Source organism: Trichomycterus rosablanca, chromosome 16 (genome assembly GCF_030014385.1).
Source record: "Trichomycterus rosablanca isolate fTriRos1 chromosome 16, fTriRos1.hap1, whole genome shotgun sequence".
Lineage (NCBI taxonomy): Eukaryota > Metazoa > Chordata > Actinopteri > Siluriformes > Trichomycteridae > Trichomycterus > Trichomycterus rosablanca.
In genome coordinates, this window is record NC_086003.1 from 3,547,469 (window position 1) to 3,564,526 (window position 17,058).

The 17,058-nt window shown below is 42.4% G+C and overlaps 1 protein-coding gene across 1 annotated transcript in view; it reads right to left on the reverse strand.

Moving 5' to 3' along the window:
• Positions 1-5,942: 5,942 nt before the first annotated feature.
• Positions 5,943-17,058, reverse strand: part of celf4 (CUGBP, Elav-like family member 4) — a 65,121-nt gene continuing 54,005 nt past the window's right edge. Inside the window, exons 7-13 of the mRNA XM_063012055.1 lie at positions 16,710-16,862; positions 15,981-16,091; positions 14,263-14,325; positions 13,208-13,288; positions 12,362-12,445; positions 8,276-8,465; positions 5,943-6,583 (exon numbers count right to left, since the gene is read on the reverse strand). Coding sequence (XP_062868125.1) covers positions 8,338-8,465; positions 12,362-12,445; positions 13,208-13,288; positions 14,263-14,325; positions 15,981-16,091; positions 16,710-16,862 — 620 coding nt within the window. The 3' untranslated portion in view covers positions 5,943-6,583; positions 8,276-8,337. The remainder of the gene's footprint in view (positions 6,584-8,275; positions 8,466-12,361; positions 12,446-13,207; positions 13,289-14,262; positions 14,326-15,980; positions 16,092-16,709; positions 16,863-17,058) is intronic.

The following is a 17,058-nucleotide window of genomic DNA, read 5'->3' on the forward strand; positions in this document are numbered from 1 at the left end:
AGTAATAATAAATAAGACAGATACATATGTTGTGTTTTCCTCATCCTTAAATACAGTGATCAGTTCACTGTGTACGTTTTTCAAATAAACTAAAGTAAATTATTTATTTATTGCCATTGTCCCAGTTTGGATTTACCTTATTTGCCTTAATTAAATTGTTCACCTTGGCGATTTCGACCAGCCGCACGATATCCGAGCTTGGTCAGGTTGGAATGTGGTTAGCACATGCTTCCACCTGCATAGTAAGAGCAGACAGTAGGAGTCACTGTCGCAGCTGAAAGAAGGTGATTTCCCCATTTGGCCAGTTGTGCGTGTTGAGCGCCCAGCCAGGCCAGTGGTACCGCTGCCAAGACTTGAATGTGACAAACACATTAGGCTGCTGTTAGCCCAACCTAAGGTGGAAAAAAGGTGGAAATCAGATGGCGCTAAATATGGACTATAAGCATCTCTCCTCCTACTACACCCTCACCGCTTCCAATGAAGATAAAAAAGTGCGGAAACTTTTTGAAGATCCCTTGTATTTCTAGTCTCAAAGTCTTTCCAGATGTGTCTTGTAAACTCAGTTGTTTGTCAAAATGTAAACCTTTTTCAGCATGACTCAATCGGGCAATTGGACGCGCTAAAAAAAGGAGATAAAGGGGGGAAAATGCATAAAAAAATATAAATGATATTACCTTAAGCTTCTAATGTTCATTGGCCTGTGGCATTAGTCAATGAAAGTCCTCCACTAACTGGCAACATGTGCATATTTTGACATGTATATTCCTAATTCAGAAACAATATTCACTTCCATGGTGGACAAAAGCCAGTTTTGGTTTACCCTGTGTTTTATTTCATAAAAGTTTAATTCTCCCCAACTTTGCGTATTTCCTTAACTTGAAGTGGCAGCGGACTATAATCAGCCACGCAACCAACCTGTAAAACGCTCAATAAGATAAAACACACACAAACTTGTACACAGCAGGAAATCTCGGAGGCATAACGCTGGTTTATTCTAGACTGTGCTTTATTATCGGGCTAAGCGAAGACGCATCATTCAGTAAAATTACAAAACGAGAGTCCAGGGAGCAGAAGAAATGCGCAGTTCTGAGCTACAGCAAGAGCAGCTAAAGCACTCAGGCTGCTAATAGCTTTCTCTCGACGGGATAGACTTAGCAATCGTTTACACAGAAACCCCCCCAGCACCATCAAGTGTGCTCTAAAAAGTTCCTCTTTTCATATTTTCATAAGAAGTTACACTTTCTTTTTTTGCCTGTGATTGCCTTCATCAGTACATCAGTCAGTGATTGGATGTAGTTTAGGAAGACAGCAGGCATCGACAAGGAAAAGCTAAGGGGACAGATGAGTTAGCGGCAGGATCTCACTCCAAGTATGTAGGAATTCAAAAAAGCTTTCATAAAGACAATAAGTATAAAGTGACAAACCGTTCAGGCTATACACATTTATTCATATGGTTTATTGATATTTGGACCAGTCAGCTTGTCTGAATTCAGACAAATTTGCAAGTGAGACCCTGTGCAGGAAAGTTGGGTGAAAAAAAATCCTTTAATTATTTCATGTATAAATTAAAGTCCCTAATCTAGTGTTGTTCAAAACTGGGTAGTTTATCTATGTTGTTAGAAGCAAGTATCTACATTTTGGATCAGCTACTTGTTAGCTACGTCAGCTTTGTAGCTTTTATGTGAATTTTAGGAAGCAAATGTCCATATATATAGTTTTACTTTTTTTTAGATAAAGGATTTTTTCCACCCAGACATTCATTGAATTTGTGCAAGACAACAGATCAGCAGAGTGAATCAAATCAGCAGAATGTAACATCAGACATAAACATGGCAAAGAAAAGATCAGTCATAAACGCCGAATCTTGCGATATCATTCTTCCACTATAGTGTCAAACTATAGAATCAGGTAACACTTTATTTAAGCAATGTTCAAATGAGTACATTTTACCTACACAAACTCTTCTGGAGTATTATTATTATTATTAATTATTATTACAAGTGACCGCTATCAAAAGCCAGTTCACGTCAGTTTTGCAGTCAGTTTTGTGTTGTTGCACTTTCCAGGCTGGTCTTAAAACATCATACACCTTGTAGCTGAAGTGTGTATATTTTTCTGTGTTCTAATGCTTACGAATTAGCCATCCTGGACAGCTTAGCTTAGAACCAGACCCCCCATCTTCCTCCCAATCTGGTCGTATCCAATTATTAGTATTTCCACCTCTACCGCTGTAGACCTCCACTCCTGACGGAGGAGGGCCATATCTAACACACACCCCAAAACGTGTGCAGTGTCCGACCACTTTTCCTGCATGAGGTGGGTTTATATGGAGATCTGTAACACGCACGTGACGTCTTGCACTGATCTCTATTATTCCCTGTCCCTGTAATTGCAGCAGTTATGAGAAAGCCCTACGGCCCTCCCTCCCTCGGATTAGCCAATCATTGTCCGTGTAGGTGCCCGGTCGGCCGTTAACAGAACTGAGATTGGAACTTGTGAGCTCAAGATGTCAATTAAGCCATTAAGGGTCACACACTAATGCCAGAAACTTATAGAATAAATAAAACAAAGTATAATTTGTGGTTGTTGTCATGACCAATTATAAATGACATCAGTACAGCGAGTTCCTAATCAAAGTTAGTTTCCTTTTACTATTTTGTATTTTTAACAAGGATTTCTGTTCATGTTACGTAATATCGGATGTATATTCTATACATTTTGACCAAACCTGTATCTGAGGGACTTTAGTATTTAACTCTGAGACACCAAAAGAACACTGACATTCTAATGTACAATCATTCAGCCTGGAAAGTATCATAACACACAGTCGGTCATGTCTGGAATTATCCTTTTTTTTTTTTTAAATCACAATTAATCAATCACATCATACTGTGGAATCTAAAATTACTGGGCGGTAAAATTTTATTGATGTGTAAATCTTCCATTTTACTAGAAAATAAATTTTCTAGACCATTTATGTGGTACTTTATTAGCCTGGTGACATCTGCACGTAAGGGAGTGGAATAACATGTCCTGTGAACTGTTATTAAACTTTTGTAGGTGTCATGTAGCTCTGTGAACACCATCGTTTAGTAAAGTGTTACCCACGTCAGCCTAAGACTCCCAATCTACCCCCTTCCAATCCCCCTATCCACTATAACCATGCCAGTTACCCCGGTTTAACTTTTCACCAGAGCGTATTAGTCCCCTCTTTTATCATAACTCGATCATAATGATTTAAAAGTTTCATAATCATTCAGTCCTTGTAGTTAGAAGTAAAAGTCCTATAAAATATGCAAACCTATATACAGAGGAAAATTGGAGCAAAAAAACCTTTACAGTATATTCAGTCGTTTATGTATATATTTATATAGTTAATAAAATAATAACACTTCTGCTCTGGTTCTTGGTAGCTTACCAACCATACATTGGAAAATTATGTAAACAGTTGTAGATTAAACGGTGCGTGGGTCGACAAAGCAAGCTGAGCAAAAATGCAACACATAGCAAGGTATGGGTCGAGAGCAGGATGAGCACTTGTGATGATGTGATGATACAGCTTGGATATCGTACCTGAACGCTTAACTATCTATCAGAGGTCTGGAAAGTGTAAAACAACATTCAGCGACTGTCTGCAGGTAGATCGATTTTACTTCCCTCGTTCCTTCCTAAATGTTTACCGGGATTCCAAAGACGCCAGAAAGATTTTAGAATTCCTTATAATGAGTGAGTGAGTTCACATACACACTAATAATCTGATTATTAGATTTGAACACTTATTTAAGTGATGATACATTTGTAGTCCAATGTATGATCACCTTATCTTGGAGAAATCGGATGAAGCTGCCAGGATTTGAGCCCATGCTTTTTTATGCACATACATCTCCATAACCATTATGATGTACAGAAGCATAATCATCATGGAGAAGAAGTTTGGCTGCGTCCCAAAGCACATAACACACACTGAATGAAAAGTCAATATAGTGATATTGGCACTTGGGTGGCGCAGTGGTCTAATGAGCTACGTCTTTAAGTGATGAGAGGTTGAGCTCTCAAGTTCTCAGCAGTGCTACCAACCTGGAAGGGCATCTAGACATGATTGTCTGTGTCCGAGATGGCATATCATAATGGCACCTCGGATTCTGGTTGAGGTGCTGCCAGTGTGGGGGTGGTGCAAGCGGCTAAGGAATTGCAGAAGGAAATTGGAACTGACAATAAAGTTATCATCTCTATGAAGAAAGGTATGTTTCCTTTGGTGTTCATAGTTTTTCTTCTGGTAACTCCAGTTTTCTCCAACCACCCAAAACATGCCCGCTGGCCGAAAGGTTATTTGAACCATTTTGATGCAAGGAAAGCAGGTTAAAAGTGTGTATACGTGCAAAGGCTCCTATTGGTTTCAATAGTAAAATGTGGTATCAGCAAGACAGCTTCATCTCTTTAAGGTGTGGTTTTCTGGACAGGATTTAATACTGGACATAATTGAAGGTCCTAATAAGTCTAGGATTGGATTTAAGTCCAACCAAGGACAAAGGAAAACCTCGCAAATGCAGATCTACAGTTATCTAGATGTGGAAACAAATCAGTTCAGTTCAAACTTCTTATTTTGGTCATTATTTTGGACTATTCCGTCCATGTGAACACACTCACTTTGACCACCTCTGATGAAATTCAGTGCAAAGCAAATAAAATTCTAAAACCTTCTAATAAGCAATAGAAATGTAAAGACCCCCCCCCCTCGTAGTAGCCCTAATACCACGCGAAAACTAGCTTAGCAAAATACATTGAGCTCTTTGTAAACACACTGGACGAAAATGCGAATGATAGCTTTAGCTTTAGCAAAACACGTACATGTACATAATGCCCGCCGCTGGTACCCTAGGCGAAAGTTTCCTTTGGGGTTACATTACACCAGATGTTTGAAGGCTTTGTTGCAGTAGCTGAAGGTTGCAAAAAGGTTTGACATCATCATCGTAGCAGTGTTCGTAGCACAGTGCTAATGTCCGTGGCACCAGGTGACGTGACACACCTGAGCCCGCTGGCGACCCGATGCTACATGCACTGACGCGGGACATCAAAAAGCACCACGTCCGGAATTTGAGAGCGATACCGTGGTGGTGCGTGTTTTCGAGGGCCGAGATCTGTCGGTCGGATATGTCTACGAGAACAGCGAAAGACGTTCCCCTATCGTGTGGAAATGATCCTGAATCTCTTAAGCCTGAATCTTTTCAGCCCAGAGAAGGCCTTTTTGCATTTTTCGGTAGCATATACACATATATACATATCTGTCGCGAGGCGCACACACTTGTCTGTGTGTGTGTGCGTTCAAATGTGCATCCATGTCGGTTGGCATACGTTTATTATTAGAAAGAGGAATGCCTGCGGGTCGGGAGCTGCCGGATATGAGACTCGTCCCGTTTGCTGAGCAGCTAAAATCTACAAAAGAATTACAGTTCTACGTTGAACAGCTGGTTCTATATATATGTACACACATATAAAATATATGTATATAAATACATATAGCCTCGGTTAATATCTCTGCGTGTATCCATATACATATATACTCAATTTGCATATATGAATACATGATGATATCTTTGCGCTTCGTCTTCATTACTATACATAACGTACGTTAAACAGAAACAGGTCTGTACGTTTTAAACCACTGGGAGTTAAAAAGGTAAGGCTGCGATATGAAACAAGCCTTTCTGCGTCCGCTTCATCCCACCACCATGGCTAAAGAACAAAAAAAAAAGTCAATCAAGTCTTGTAAACTAGCCTTACTGCACCCTCCAAAAAAAAATCCTGCCTGTATTCAAAAGCATATCAGCAATCTATATGTATGCCTTTATACATATATTCATATATATTCTACTTATACATAGCTTTTTTTCATAAATACAACTCTTAAACCGATTGGCACAGCAAAAGAGATGCAGTGTGTCTGAGTATGTTACAGCTACGAGTCTTTTTTTTTTTCATTATCGATAAAAAGGTTTGGTCTTTTGGTCCCTACACGACTAAGGAATGACAGATTGAGTCTCCCAGAGGAGTGTGGCGGCGGTTCTTCGTGCCAGCCCTTGCCTCTGGAAACAGACAGGCACTCCGAGATAAAGATGGCCATCCCCAAGCACAGCAGGCTTGTGTCCTGAAGTGTCACATCCTTCCGAAAGTTTCTTGCTTCCGATAGCAAAAAAAAACTTTGTTACTTTAAAACAGTGCTTTAAAAAGTCCCGTAATATACCTTCCCCCCTTAAAAGTTGCAGCTTCAAAAGTGTTTTTTTAAATTCTTTATCCCCATTCTTTTCATAAACGGCTCCTCCGTGGAGTCAGTCTCTTCTGAGGCCGTTCTTTTTCTTTTTCATATTTTTAATACTGTGAGTTGTCCTATATAAGCAAAAAATCCGATACGGTTGCGGATCACGGCAGCTCTTCTGAGTTTCCACCGAGCTCCTAATGTTCCACTGGTTTTGGTGTGTTGTGCGGCTCATACGTCCAACACGCCTCTCCAAGGTGTCAAGTCAACCCCCGTCCATCTTTTGTGTGTAATTAGCGTTAGTCAACACATGTTCCCGTCCTACAAAACCTGCGACGGGACAAACAGAGAGAGAATTCAATTAGAAATCAAATTGTACCCATGTACAGTATAAGGGATTCTTCAAAAAGTTTCCGCACTTTTTTAAACTCCATTTATTAAGAATTTCAATAACAAATTACACTTTTCTACACAGTCACCTTCCCATGCATTTTTCCCAGTGTTGTACCAACTTTTATTTAAGCATTTTCTCCCAATTCTTCCGCTGCTGGGGGATTCCTGATTGCAGTCGAGGTGGGTGTATTGCTGCTCACGCCTCCTCCGTCCTGCGTGCAGCCCTTAGCGGAACCCTTTTTCACCCATGCACTCTGCACAGGTGCCTCTCTACCTTCCAATCAGGGTCCTCCTTACACAGCATTTGAAGACCCCACCCACATAGTCCGGTCATCCCGCCCTAGCAGAGACGTGTCTGTCGCAGGCACTGCCAATTATGCCCACTAGATGGCGCCCAGCCGACCGGTGGCAACAGCAAGTTTTGAACCGAGGAGTTCAGAATCTCGGCGTTAGTGTGCTAGCAGAATATCCCGCTGCGCCACCTGGGCGCCCGTACCAACTTTTTAATGCCATCAGCAAAAATATGTTTTTGGTTGAGCGCGTAGCCACTGATGCAGCACTGCTTTTACATTATCATCACATGAAAATCTTCTTCCTCTTAAAGCTTCTCTGAGCGTCCAAAAAGGTGGAAATCAGATGGCACTAAATCCGGACTATAAGCGTCTCTCAGTCTCTCTGACACGACTGATTACTCCTCCTCCCACCCTGACCGCTTCCAACCAAAATATAAAAGTGCGGAAACTTTTTGAAGATCCAATGTACAATACACTGCACAGCCAAAGCCTTGTGAACAGATTCTATTAAGGGGGTCATACTGAGGATCTTCATACTTGTTAGTGACACAGGACTCCACATGGAAATTCTTTCAGTTATGGTCAGTTGTGAGAGCCAGTTCTGTAAACTGGAAGTGTCTAGGACCAACAACATCTCCCCATTTTGATAACAACCAAACAAGCTTACATGCCTGACCTGTGTGTCAGCAGCTTAATGTATTAGCTATGCATGGCAAAGCAGTCACACAAGCCTAAGACCACCAAGAGCAGTGCTGAGGATCATCTGGAGTAGTGAAAAGCACATCAACACTGGAATCTGGATGAATAATGCTGCATCAGGCTGTATTTTTTTGTGGGCACGTCTTGTCACCCAATATCAGCCAACACTGTTTGCCAAGATTAGAGGAAACTTTTTCTCTTTTCCAAAAACTGGAGACCCTGTATGACTGTAAGATTCCTCTGTGTGTATAGTTTGGCTGTGTAGTGCAGTGGTCCCCAACCACTGGGCCACGGACCGGTCATTTATTACCGGCCGCACAGAAAGAATAAATAATTTAGGCTGGACTTAAGGATCTCTATTCGGGTGTTATTGTCTCCTATTACCCAAAGGTGGGAGCGTTTCGTTGCAGTGAAAAAAAGCTCAGGTTTCCCACTGATTTTCCATCATTGGTGAGTAGTATTGTTATGCACTTTGTGTTTTTTATTATGCTCGTATATTTTAATTTAAATCCTTCCACACCCAACCCGTCCGTGAAATTATATCTTATATGAAACCGGTCTGTTGTACAAAAAAGGTTGGGGACCACTGGTGTAGTGCGTTATATACAGTATTACTGCGTGTGTGTGCTGAACTGACCTGTTATTCCCCTGGTGCTACAGTTGCCTTCACCTCCAGGGTGAGGGGCATCAGGGGTGCAGCTAATAGGGTCGGTTGGCATCTTTCGGCCGCTTAAGCTGCACTTTGAGTCTCTTCATGCCGATCTGGAAGCCATTCATGGACTGGATGGCGGCCTGGGCACTGGCCGGGTTATCAAAGCTCACGAAGCCTGGAGATGAGAGGCGGAGAGGGGAGAGGGATGGAAACAGAAAGCACGTCAAAGGGTTAATAAGAGAGACGAGGAAACGAGACAAGGACACACACGGATGTTGAGACATGATTAAACAGAAGGATGATTAGGCTGAGCAGGATCAGAAAGAAAGGTAGGTGGAGAGAGAGAGAGGGAGAATCGAATGGTAGTAATGGGATGAGACGGAGAGGAATTTCAACCACAAGTTTACTGGAGTCACATGAAAACAGGAGAAATGTTTCACAGTAAACAGCTATTCACAGAAGCAGTCCGTACAGCACAACAGCGTACACGATCATGTCAATATCCGTCAACACAGCAACATGCAAACCTACAACACAATATCAATCAAAAGTTTCTCATAAACCCCCTCTGAAAATCTCTTCTAATATTACATAAGTGTACGATACAGGGGAGGGCTTAACAAACTGAGGGGTGGCTAGTAGATAAAAATCTATTAAAATGTGCCTGAATAACCCCTGAATTGGTCTTATAAACTAATTAAACATATACATATAAAGTTGAAACCAATATATATATATATACTGTATATATATAGTCTGCTGGGTGGAAAAGACTGGATTAAGGGGTGGGGTTCTTAATGCTGTTCGCCTGTACAGAAAGGGGGCGTGGCTCTCTGTACGCAAAGCCGACCTCACACGCAAATCCCCCGAAGTACAGGAGAACAAGAAGGGATTGCTGGACTGCACACAAATCAATGGGAGTGTGTGTCAGGCGAATATACACCCTGGGGGTCCCCAGCAGAGGATTGGCTACGCTAAATCGGGAAAAAAAAACGAGAAAAATGGAACAAACAAACTAATAAACAAACAATGTGCTGTTGTGTTTTATCGCTGCGCCAGCCAAGCGCCCAAAATGCAAAATTTGAATGTTAGTTATTACATAGCAACAAGTCATTTGTGGAAGTACATTTCTATAGCTTAATTATTAAACAATATTATTTGTGTTTTCCTTTTTACCCTTGAGGTGGGATCTGCAAACCAATAACCGAAGTGAGAGTAGAGAACACTGTCTACTGCAAAAATCTTCCAAAATAATCACCATTCAGTGTAGATACAGAGCTAACAGCCATCTGGCTAACTGCTAACTCACACTGGTCAGTGGTACAAAGCTGCAGAGTTCACAGTTATTAAAATATTAGACGTGATTTGTACAAAGTTGTGAACGTCACTGTATTCATTTATGTAATTTTTAGTATACACTTTATACTGATCAGGGTCATGGGAGGTCCAGAGCCTGTACCAGGAACACAGTAAAGTGAATTCACAATGGGAAATGCTAATTATTTACAGGTCTTCATGTTTACGTGTTCACACTTATTTGCATCTAGGTATAATTTTCAGTAGCCAAATGTAGTAAGGAAAGTTTATATATACATATATATTCTTTTTTTAATATATATATACGTATATACTGTATATATATATATACCCTTTATCTCCCTTTTTTTAGCGCGTCCAATCGCCCGATTGCGTCATGCTTCCTCTCCACCAATGCCGATCCCCGCTCTGATTGAGGAGAACAAAGCTAACCCGTCCCCTCCGACACGTGGGCAGCAGCCGAATGCATTTTGTCACCTACACTTTGACGAGTGCAATGCGGATCAGCGTTGTGTACGGAGAGACACACCCTGACAGCACTCTTTTCCTGTCTCTGTGCAGGTGCCATCAATCAGCCAGCAGAGGTCGTAATTGCATTAGTTATGAGAGAGACCCCATCAGGCTTATTAATATCCCACCCCTATCTGAACAACAGGCCAATCGTTGTTCATGCGGCCGTTTAGCCCAGCCGGCAGGCAGAGCTGAGACTCGATACGATGTATTCGAGACCCCAGCTCTGGTTCCAGCGTGTGTTTTTACCGCTGCGCCACCTGAGCAGCCATACATATATATTCTTAAATGGAAACTAAATAGGATGTCTTTGCTGTGATGATTAGTTTCCCATTAAAGCTGAGCTGACACACTTAAAAAGACCCAGTTCTTACAGTTAGCTCTTTAATAGTAAAAATCCACATCATATAAGATTGAATTTGATAGTTTGGATCTCCCAATAAACTATTCCAAAAACATCAAACTTGGCCCAAACTCACGTCTTTCAGTTCACTTTTCTCAGTAACGTTTGCAATGACCTTTGTGGCGACATTGACGTTGAAGCTTTATTAAGAAACTCCCCGGTTGGTGCGGTATATATTTCATATATATTTCAGATTCAGGTATAAACTGAAAATAAATCAGATTTCTGACAGACATAAACCTCTGCACCCTGGCATGGTTAGGAGCTGCGCACAGCATCTCTGCTGTGGAAGCAGCAACATAGCCAGCAACCTGGAAAATTTATAGAGACTTTCATAAAGCACACACACACACGTTCAACTGTTTACATTTTGGCAAGATCAGAGCAAAAAGAGCTCAGGTTAAGATTTAAGAAGTTCTGCCATTATCAGCCCCGAGCCAGACTTCCTACAGATCATCACGCTGTACTGCAGTCGTCTCAGCCTGAGGAGAACGTGGGGGGGAAGGGAAGAACTAGATCTGAGATCTGAAACTGAGGGTTGGGATTGGGTTTGATGTTTGTTGGGTTTGAGGTTTGGTTTAAGTTTAACACAGCGGGTTGGGGTGTTTGACTTCGGAGTGTTATACTGTTATTCATTGTTCCCAGAAAGTGTGGACATCCCTGAAATGTGTAATAATATATAATGAAGGTGTAATCAATATGTCTGTCTGTCTCTCTGTCTCTCTGCCTGTCTCTCTGTCTGTCTGTCTGTCTGTCTGTCTGTCTGTCTATCTATCTATCTATTTGTCTGTTTATCTCTCTATCTATGTATGTATATGTATCTATCAGCCTGTCTATCTGACTGTCTGTCTGTCTATTTGTCTGTCTGTCTGTGCCTGTTTGTCTGTCTACCTCTCTGTCTGTCTGTCTATTTATCTATGTCTGTTTATCTCTCTATCTATGTATGTATATGTGTCTATCTGTCTGTCTGTCTATCTGACTGTCTGTCTGTCTGTCTGTCTGTCTATCTATCTATCTATCTATCTATCTATCTATCTATCTATCTATCTATCTATCTGACTGTCTTTCTGTCTGTCTGTCTGTCTGTCTATCTATCTGACTGTCTGTTTGTCTATCTATCTGTTAGTCTGTCTGTCTGCCTGTCTATCTATCTATCTGTCTATCAGTCTGTCTATCTGTCTGTCCGTCCATCCATCCATCTACCCTTTATACCCTATATATTCCTTTTGTGTAATCTTATGTTTTAAGACCAGGGGGGGTGGTCTTACAGTGCTAAATCTTTATCATCTGCTAACTAAACTAATATTCCTTCTTTATTGCCACTGTAATATTTCACAGCTTCAATGCTCACATTTAAGCGCACGTTCTTCCTCCGGTTGAGCTAGGTCAGCATTTTAGCGCCTCACATCTCAGCGAAGTTTTCCACGAACTACAGAAGCTTAAGATAAAGTACCAATCAAACAGTGCTGTATCCCCCGCTGCTCATCCTGCCTCAGATAAGTGAGCAGCCCAGTGGAACTGGAGATAAGTTTTATTCCAATCCAGAGCCTGTTTTCTTTTTTTTTTTTGGGCATGAGTACAACACATCTCGCATCTCAGCAGATTTCCTGAGAGTCCGGTTCAATATCCCTGACTGATCACTGAGCAAAAGTTACTGAGCCGGGATTGTTTGCTTTGTTGGGTGTTTATTTTTTATTTCCTGTGGTAGAGAAATGAGGTCAAAACATTAGTAGTGAGAGAGTGATAGGAATCTTTGCAGGTGTTTTATCGTTTTTACCCACCAAAGCATTTACTTTGGTTTGTCGCCCGATCCACAAACACTTTGGAGGAGATGACATTACCGAAAGGCAGGAACATCTGCATCAGCTCGCCATCCCCAAACTCCTGAGGGAGGTGGTAGATGAACAGGTTACAGCCCTCCGGCCCTACAATCACAGAGAGATACAGAGATGGAGATGAAGCGGGAAGGAGGGGTCGTATGATGAGAAATGAGAGAATATATATATCGACGTGACGAGAGAAAGTGAAGATAGAAAAGATACAAAGAGGAAGTCAGAATAATTTGGATGGAAACGACAGAGCTCATCACATTCACACCAGCTGGCTTCAGTAACTCATTCATTTATTTATCTTCATGATCTTTTTGATAGACGAAAGAAAACCTGAGAGTCCAAAGATTTACCAAATCAGTGATGAATTACATCACATGCATTAAACCAGTGTATGGAGTTACACACAGTAAGAGCATCTGTTACCATGCCAGCCACTGGAGGGAGGCAAAGCCACAGGCAATCAGGCCAATGCCAAGTCACAAAACCCTCACAAATGTACAGCGCATTGGTTCATTTACACTGTCTTACACTGTTTATTTAGGTCAGGGTCACGATGGGTTCAGTGCCCCCATCTAACTAAGGGCACTAAGGGCAATTTAGAGCAGTCAATCCACCTTCTGCATGGTTGGGTAGGTGGAAGAAAATCAAAGTACCTGTTAAAAAGCATCTCAAAGCTTGACTGAAATTTGTTCATAGATCTGACCATCAGGGTTTTTTTCCCAAACCTTGGCAGTCGACCACTGTTCCATGCACTTCTTTATATCAGTACAGCAAGGTTACTTGTAATTCCAAGCCTGTCACGGCATACACGTCCCTTACAAGTGTATGTAAAGCTCTGAACTGTGGTTAGCCTACCTTCTCTCTGCTGCTGTGGGATGATGGGAGGAGGCTGAGGAAAGGCCTGGCTGATCTGTCCGTATGCAGCTGGGTAGGCTGCTGAGACACAAACACAGACGCCCATGTGTCAAATGTTACCTACATGCTACACCTAATGAACATTTATTAGCTGTATTTTAATCACGTTCACCACTGGTCAGGATAACTGTGGGCAGGATTACACACTGGACAGGGTACTGATGTATTTCAGGGCATCATGTAGACATATACATATACTAACTAAAGTTGGCACAAACTGAGCTTTTGTTCATGTTCTTATAGATCTTGCTTTGTGCACAGGGGCACAATCATGCTGGAAGAGGAAAGTGCCTTCGCAAAAGCATATACATTCTATTATACGAGGGATCTTCAAAAAGTTTCTGCACTTTTATATTTTGGTTATAAGCGGTGAGGGTGTAGTAGGAGGAGGAGTAATCGGTCGTATCTGAGAGACTGAGAGACGCTTACAGTCCGGATTTAGCTCCATCTGATTTCCACCTTTTTGGACGCTCAAGGAAGCTTTAAGAGGAAGAAGATTTTCATGTGATGATGATGTGGAAGCAGCGCTGCATCAGAGGCTACACACTGAAACAAAAAAGTTTTTTTGCTGATGGTACATTGGTACGACGCTGGAGTTTGTTCAAATACTTAAAAAATACTTTTTGAAGAACCCTCATATAACTGATGTATGAAACCTGTTGTGTCTGAAGCACATGAATTCAAACAATTAGAAGGGGTGTCCCAATACTTTTGTACTTGACCTATTGGCGGTTAGTCTCTTGTCCCTTCTATAATTGCTCTCTGTGTGTAATTACCACGACTACGATACATTTCTGCCCTTATTCACGTCCTCAGATCTTTACTTTGATCGTATCTGCTGGATTCAATATGTATTCTGCGAGTAACTACCCTCAACCCAGCACTTAATAAATCCCTGGCCTCGCCGTGCACATATTTGGTCCAAATGTTATTGTGGCTATTAGTTTTTTCTGTGTGTGTAAACTATGCCTAAACTCTCATGCCGAGTGACAGACCTGCGTACTGCTGCACTCCTGCGTACGCCTGCTGAAGAGGATCGGCTGCTGTAGGACTCTGAGCTGGAGAGAGAGCAGAGGAAATGAGAGACGAGTCAGAAAGCGAAAGGCCACATTCGTGCGTGCATGCAAACTCGGAGTCAGTGAGTTCAGACCCCCTCCCGTGCTCCAACCCTCCATCCTATCTGAACGATTAAGCCATGCGAAGGAGCTCGAGCTCTGCCAAAGTTTCCGTGGGGCGGTGGGGCGCCGGATTGGCAGGTACAGAGTGAGTAGAACAATATACAGCTCAACCTCCACCTCCACACAGCACATCAATCCACCGCCAGCTCCTGCTGCAATAAACGCCGCGCCGTGCGACCACTCGCCTAGATCACTCTTCATTCAGCTCAACACGGCCGAGCTCAAACTGCAATATCCACTTCCACCGGCTTTTAGCCGGAGCTCATTTGCCGGGATTAAAGATCGGGGGCTTGTCACTGACATATAGGATCAAGGACAGGGCTAGACGGCATGCTGATCTCACACTAAGAGCGTTTCTAGCACAGACATATCACCAGCTATAAAATGACCAGCACCACAAAGCTTTACATGCACATAAAGCAGTGGGTTGTTTTATTACGCTCACTTGCTTTTCTTTATTCATTACTTTCTTCAGGCTGTTCTCGGATTTAGGGGTCGGATGGCCTTTCTGACGCATCTTTCCTATTTCTATCTGGGCTTGGGACCGGCACTAAGAGAGCACTGATAAGTGCACCTCGTAATGGCTAGGTTTTTTTTGGCAACCTCGTCTCAGACGTTAACCAATCATGTACGGTAGATGTCTGACCACCCAATAAATGGGACAAATGATGAATTGGAATTGACTATGTCAGTCAGTGCCTGACTGATTAACTTTTTGACTAAATGGGCACAAATTGTTACAGATATGCACCAAAGGCTTGTCCAGCAAGCTCATAGTAAGGCATCCACATACTTTTGGCTATATAGTGTACAGTCGTACCTTGTAACTCGATGTACCCTGGGTTTCCACCAGGTACTCCAGTTTCCTCCCACCTCCCAAAAACAAAAAGGAGGACTGGTCCCTGCTTCAAGCCCGACCACCGCCAAGCTGCCACCTTTGGGCCCCTGAGCAAGGTCCTTAAGCTCCAATTACTTGTATTGTAGTCATTCACAATTGCAGGTGACTTTGGATAGGAGTCTGCTAAATGCCATACATGTAAATCTAAATGCTCAGAGGTCCAACAGTGGCTGCTTGCCAAAACTGAGATACAAACCAGGACTCATGAACTTCATGTTAACATCAATAGTTTTGGAATAGGATGTCCAGCAAGCTCATAGTAAGGCGTCCACATACTTTGGCTATATAGTGTACCTTGTAACTCAATGTCCCCTAAACTCAAAATCTTGTGTTTAAGTGTCAAAAACAACCACATTATTTTACATTAGCTTATAATTTATGCAGTTCCACGTGACCATGGAACACATTAACAGGTTTCCCATTCATCCTTATGGGAAAAAATACCTTGAAACTCAACATCTTTTAAACTTGGCGCCACTCCCAGAACCAACTGACTTTAAGTTTCAAGGTACCGCTATATAAACAAATGTATATCACCTGCTCTCATAGTTCCATTCATATTGTACAAACACATATATAGACAAAACACAAGCATCAGGAAAGACACACAAGGGAGGAGAGAAGGAAACGTCGTTACCTTCAGAGAGAGACGAGAGGAAGCAGCTTCCCTGAACCCCGAAACAACTCCGCTGTGCAACACCCAGGCCTCCCTTCTCTGAGTCTTCTCTAAAAACAACCTCCTGCAGGACTGAGACGGAAAACAGAGACCATTCAGGACAACCGGACTTGATTCCACACAACACACAGACACTGTAAACCTGTCTACGAGACACAAGTACCTGTTTACAAGATGTAACATAAAGCCTTTAAGCCTTTAAAGTTTAAGTGCCAGTTTAAATTTGTGTATTTAATTATCATTATTTTTCACTGAGATCCATTTTTTTGACCCCCTTGAGCCGAAGGAGCGGCACAGTGGTGTAGCAGGAAGGTAGCAGGGGGTGTTGCACATAAACATGGGTCTTTGATGCCTATAGGGACAGTGGTAGCCTAATGGGTAGGGCTTTGGGCTATCAACTGAAAGGTTGAGAGTTTAAATCCCATTTTATCCTTTGAGGATCAAATTTTCACTTGCTGCCTAATATATCCCACCCACTAACAGGTGCCGTGATGAAGAGATAATCAGGGTTATTCACTTCACCTGTCAGTGGTCATAATGTTATGCCTTGTCGGTGTATGTGTCAAGTGCGTCAAGAGGAACAGACGGATGTAATTAAAAGTGAATCCGGTTAGAACCGTTAATAATAAATGACGACTGGTACCGGTCCATGGCCCGGTGGTTGGGGACCACCGGTATATAGTATTATACCTGGGTATGGGTGGATCCCGTTGGTGAACACGGCCTCGGCTGGCGGCTGGCCGTTGGCCTGAGGAGGGGGCAGTCCTGTAAAACCGTTAACACTGATGGGTGAGGGGATGCTGGTCACTGTGGGAGCGGTAATGCCAGGGGGCGTACTTCCTCCTGAAAAAACAAGCAATCAAGTAATTAGGGTGGCACGGTAGCTCACAGCAAGAAGGTCCTGGGTTCGATCAGTTCGCGTGGGTTCGCATGTTCTCCCAGTGTCTGCGTGGGTTTACTCCGGGTGCTCCGGTTTCCTCCCACAGTCCAAAAACATGCAGCCAGGTTAATTGGAGATACAAAATTGTCCATGACTGTG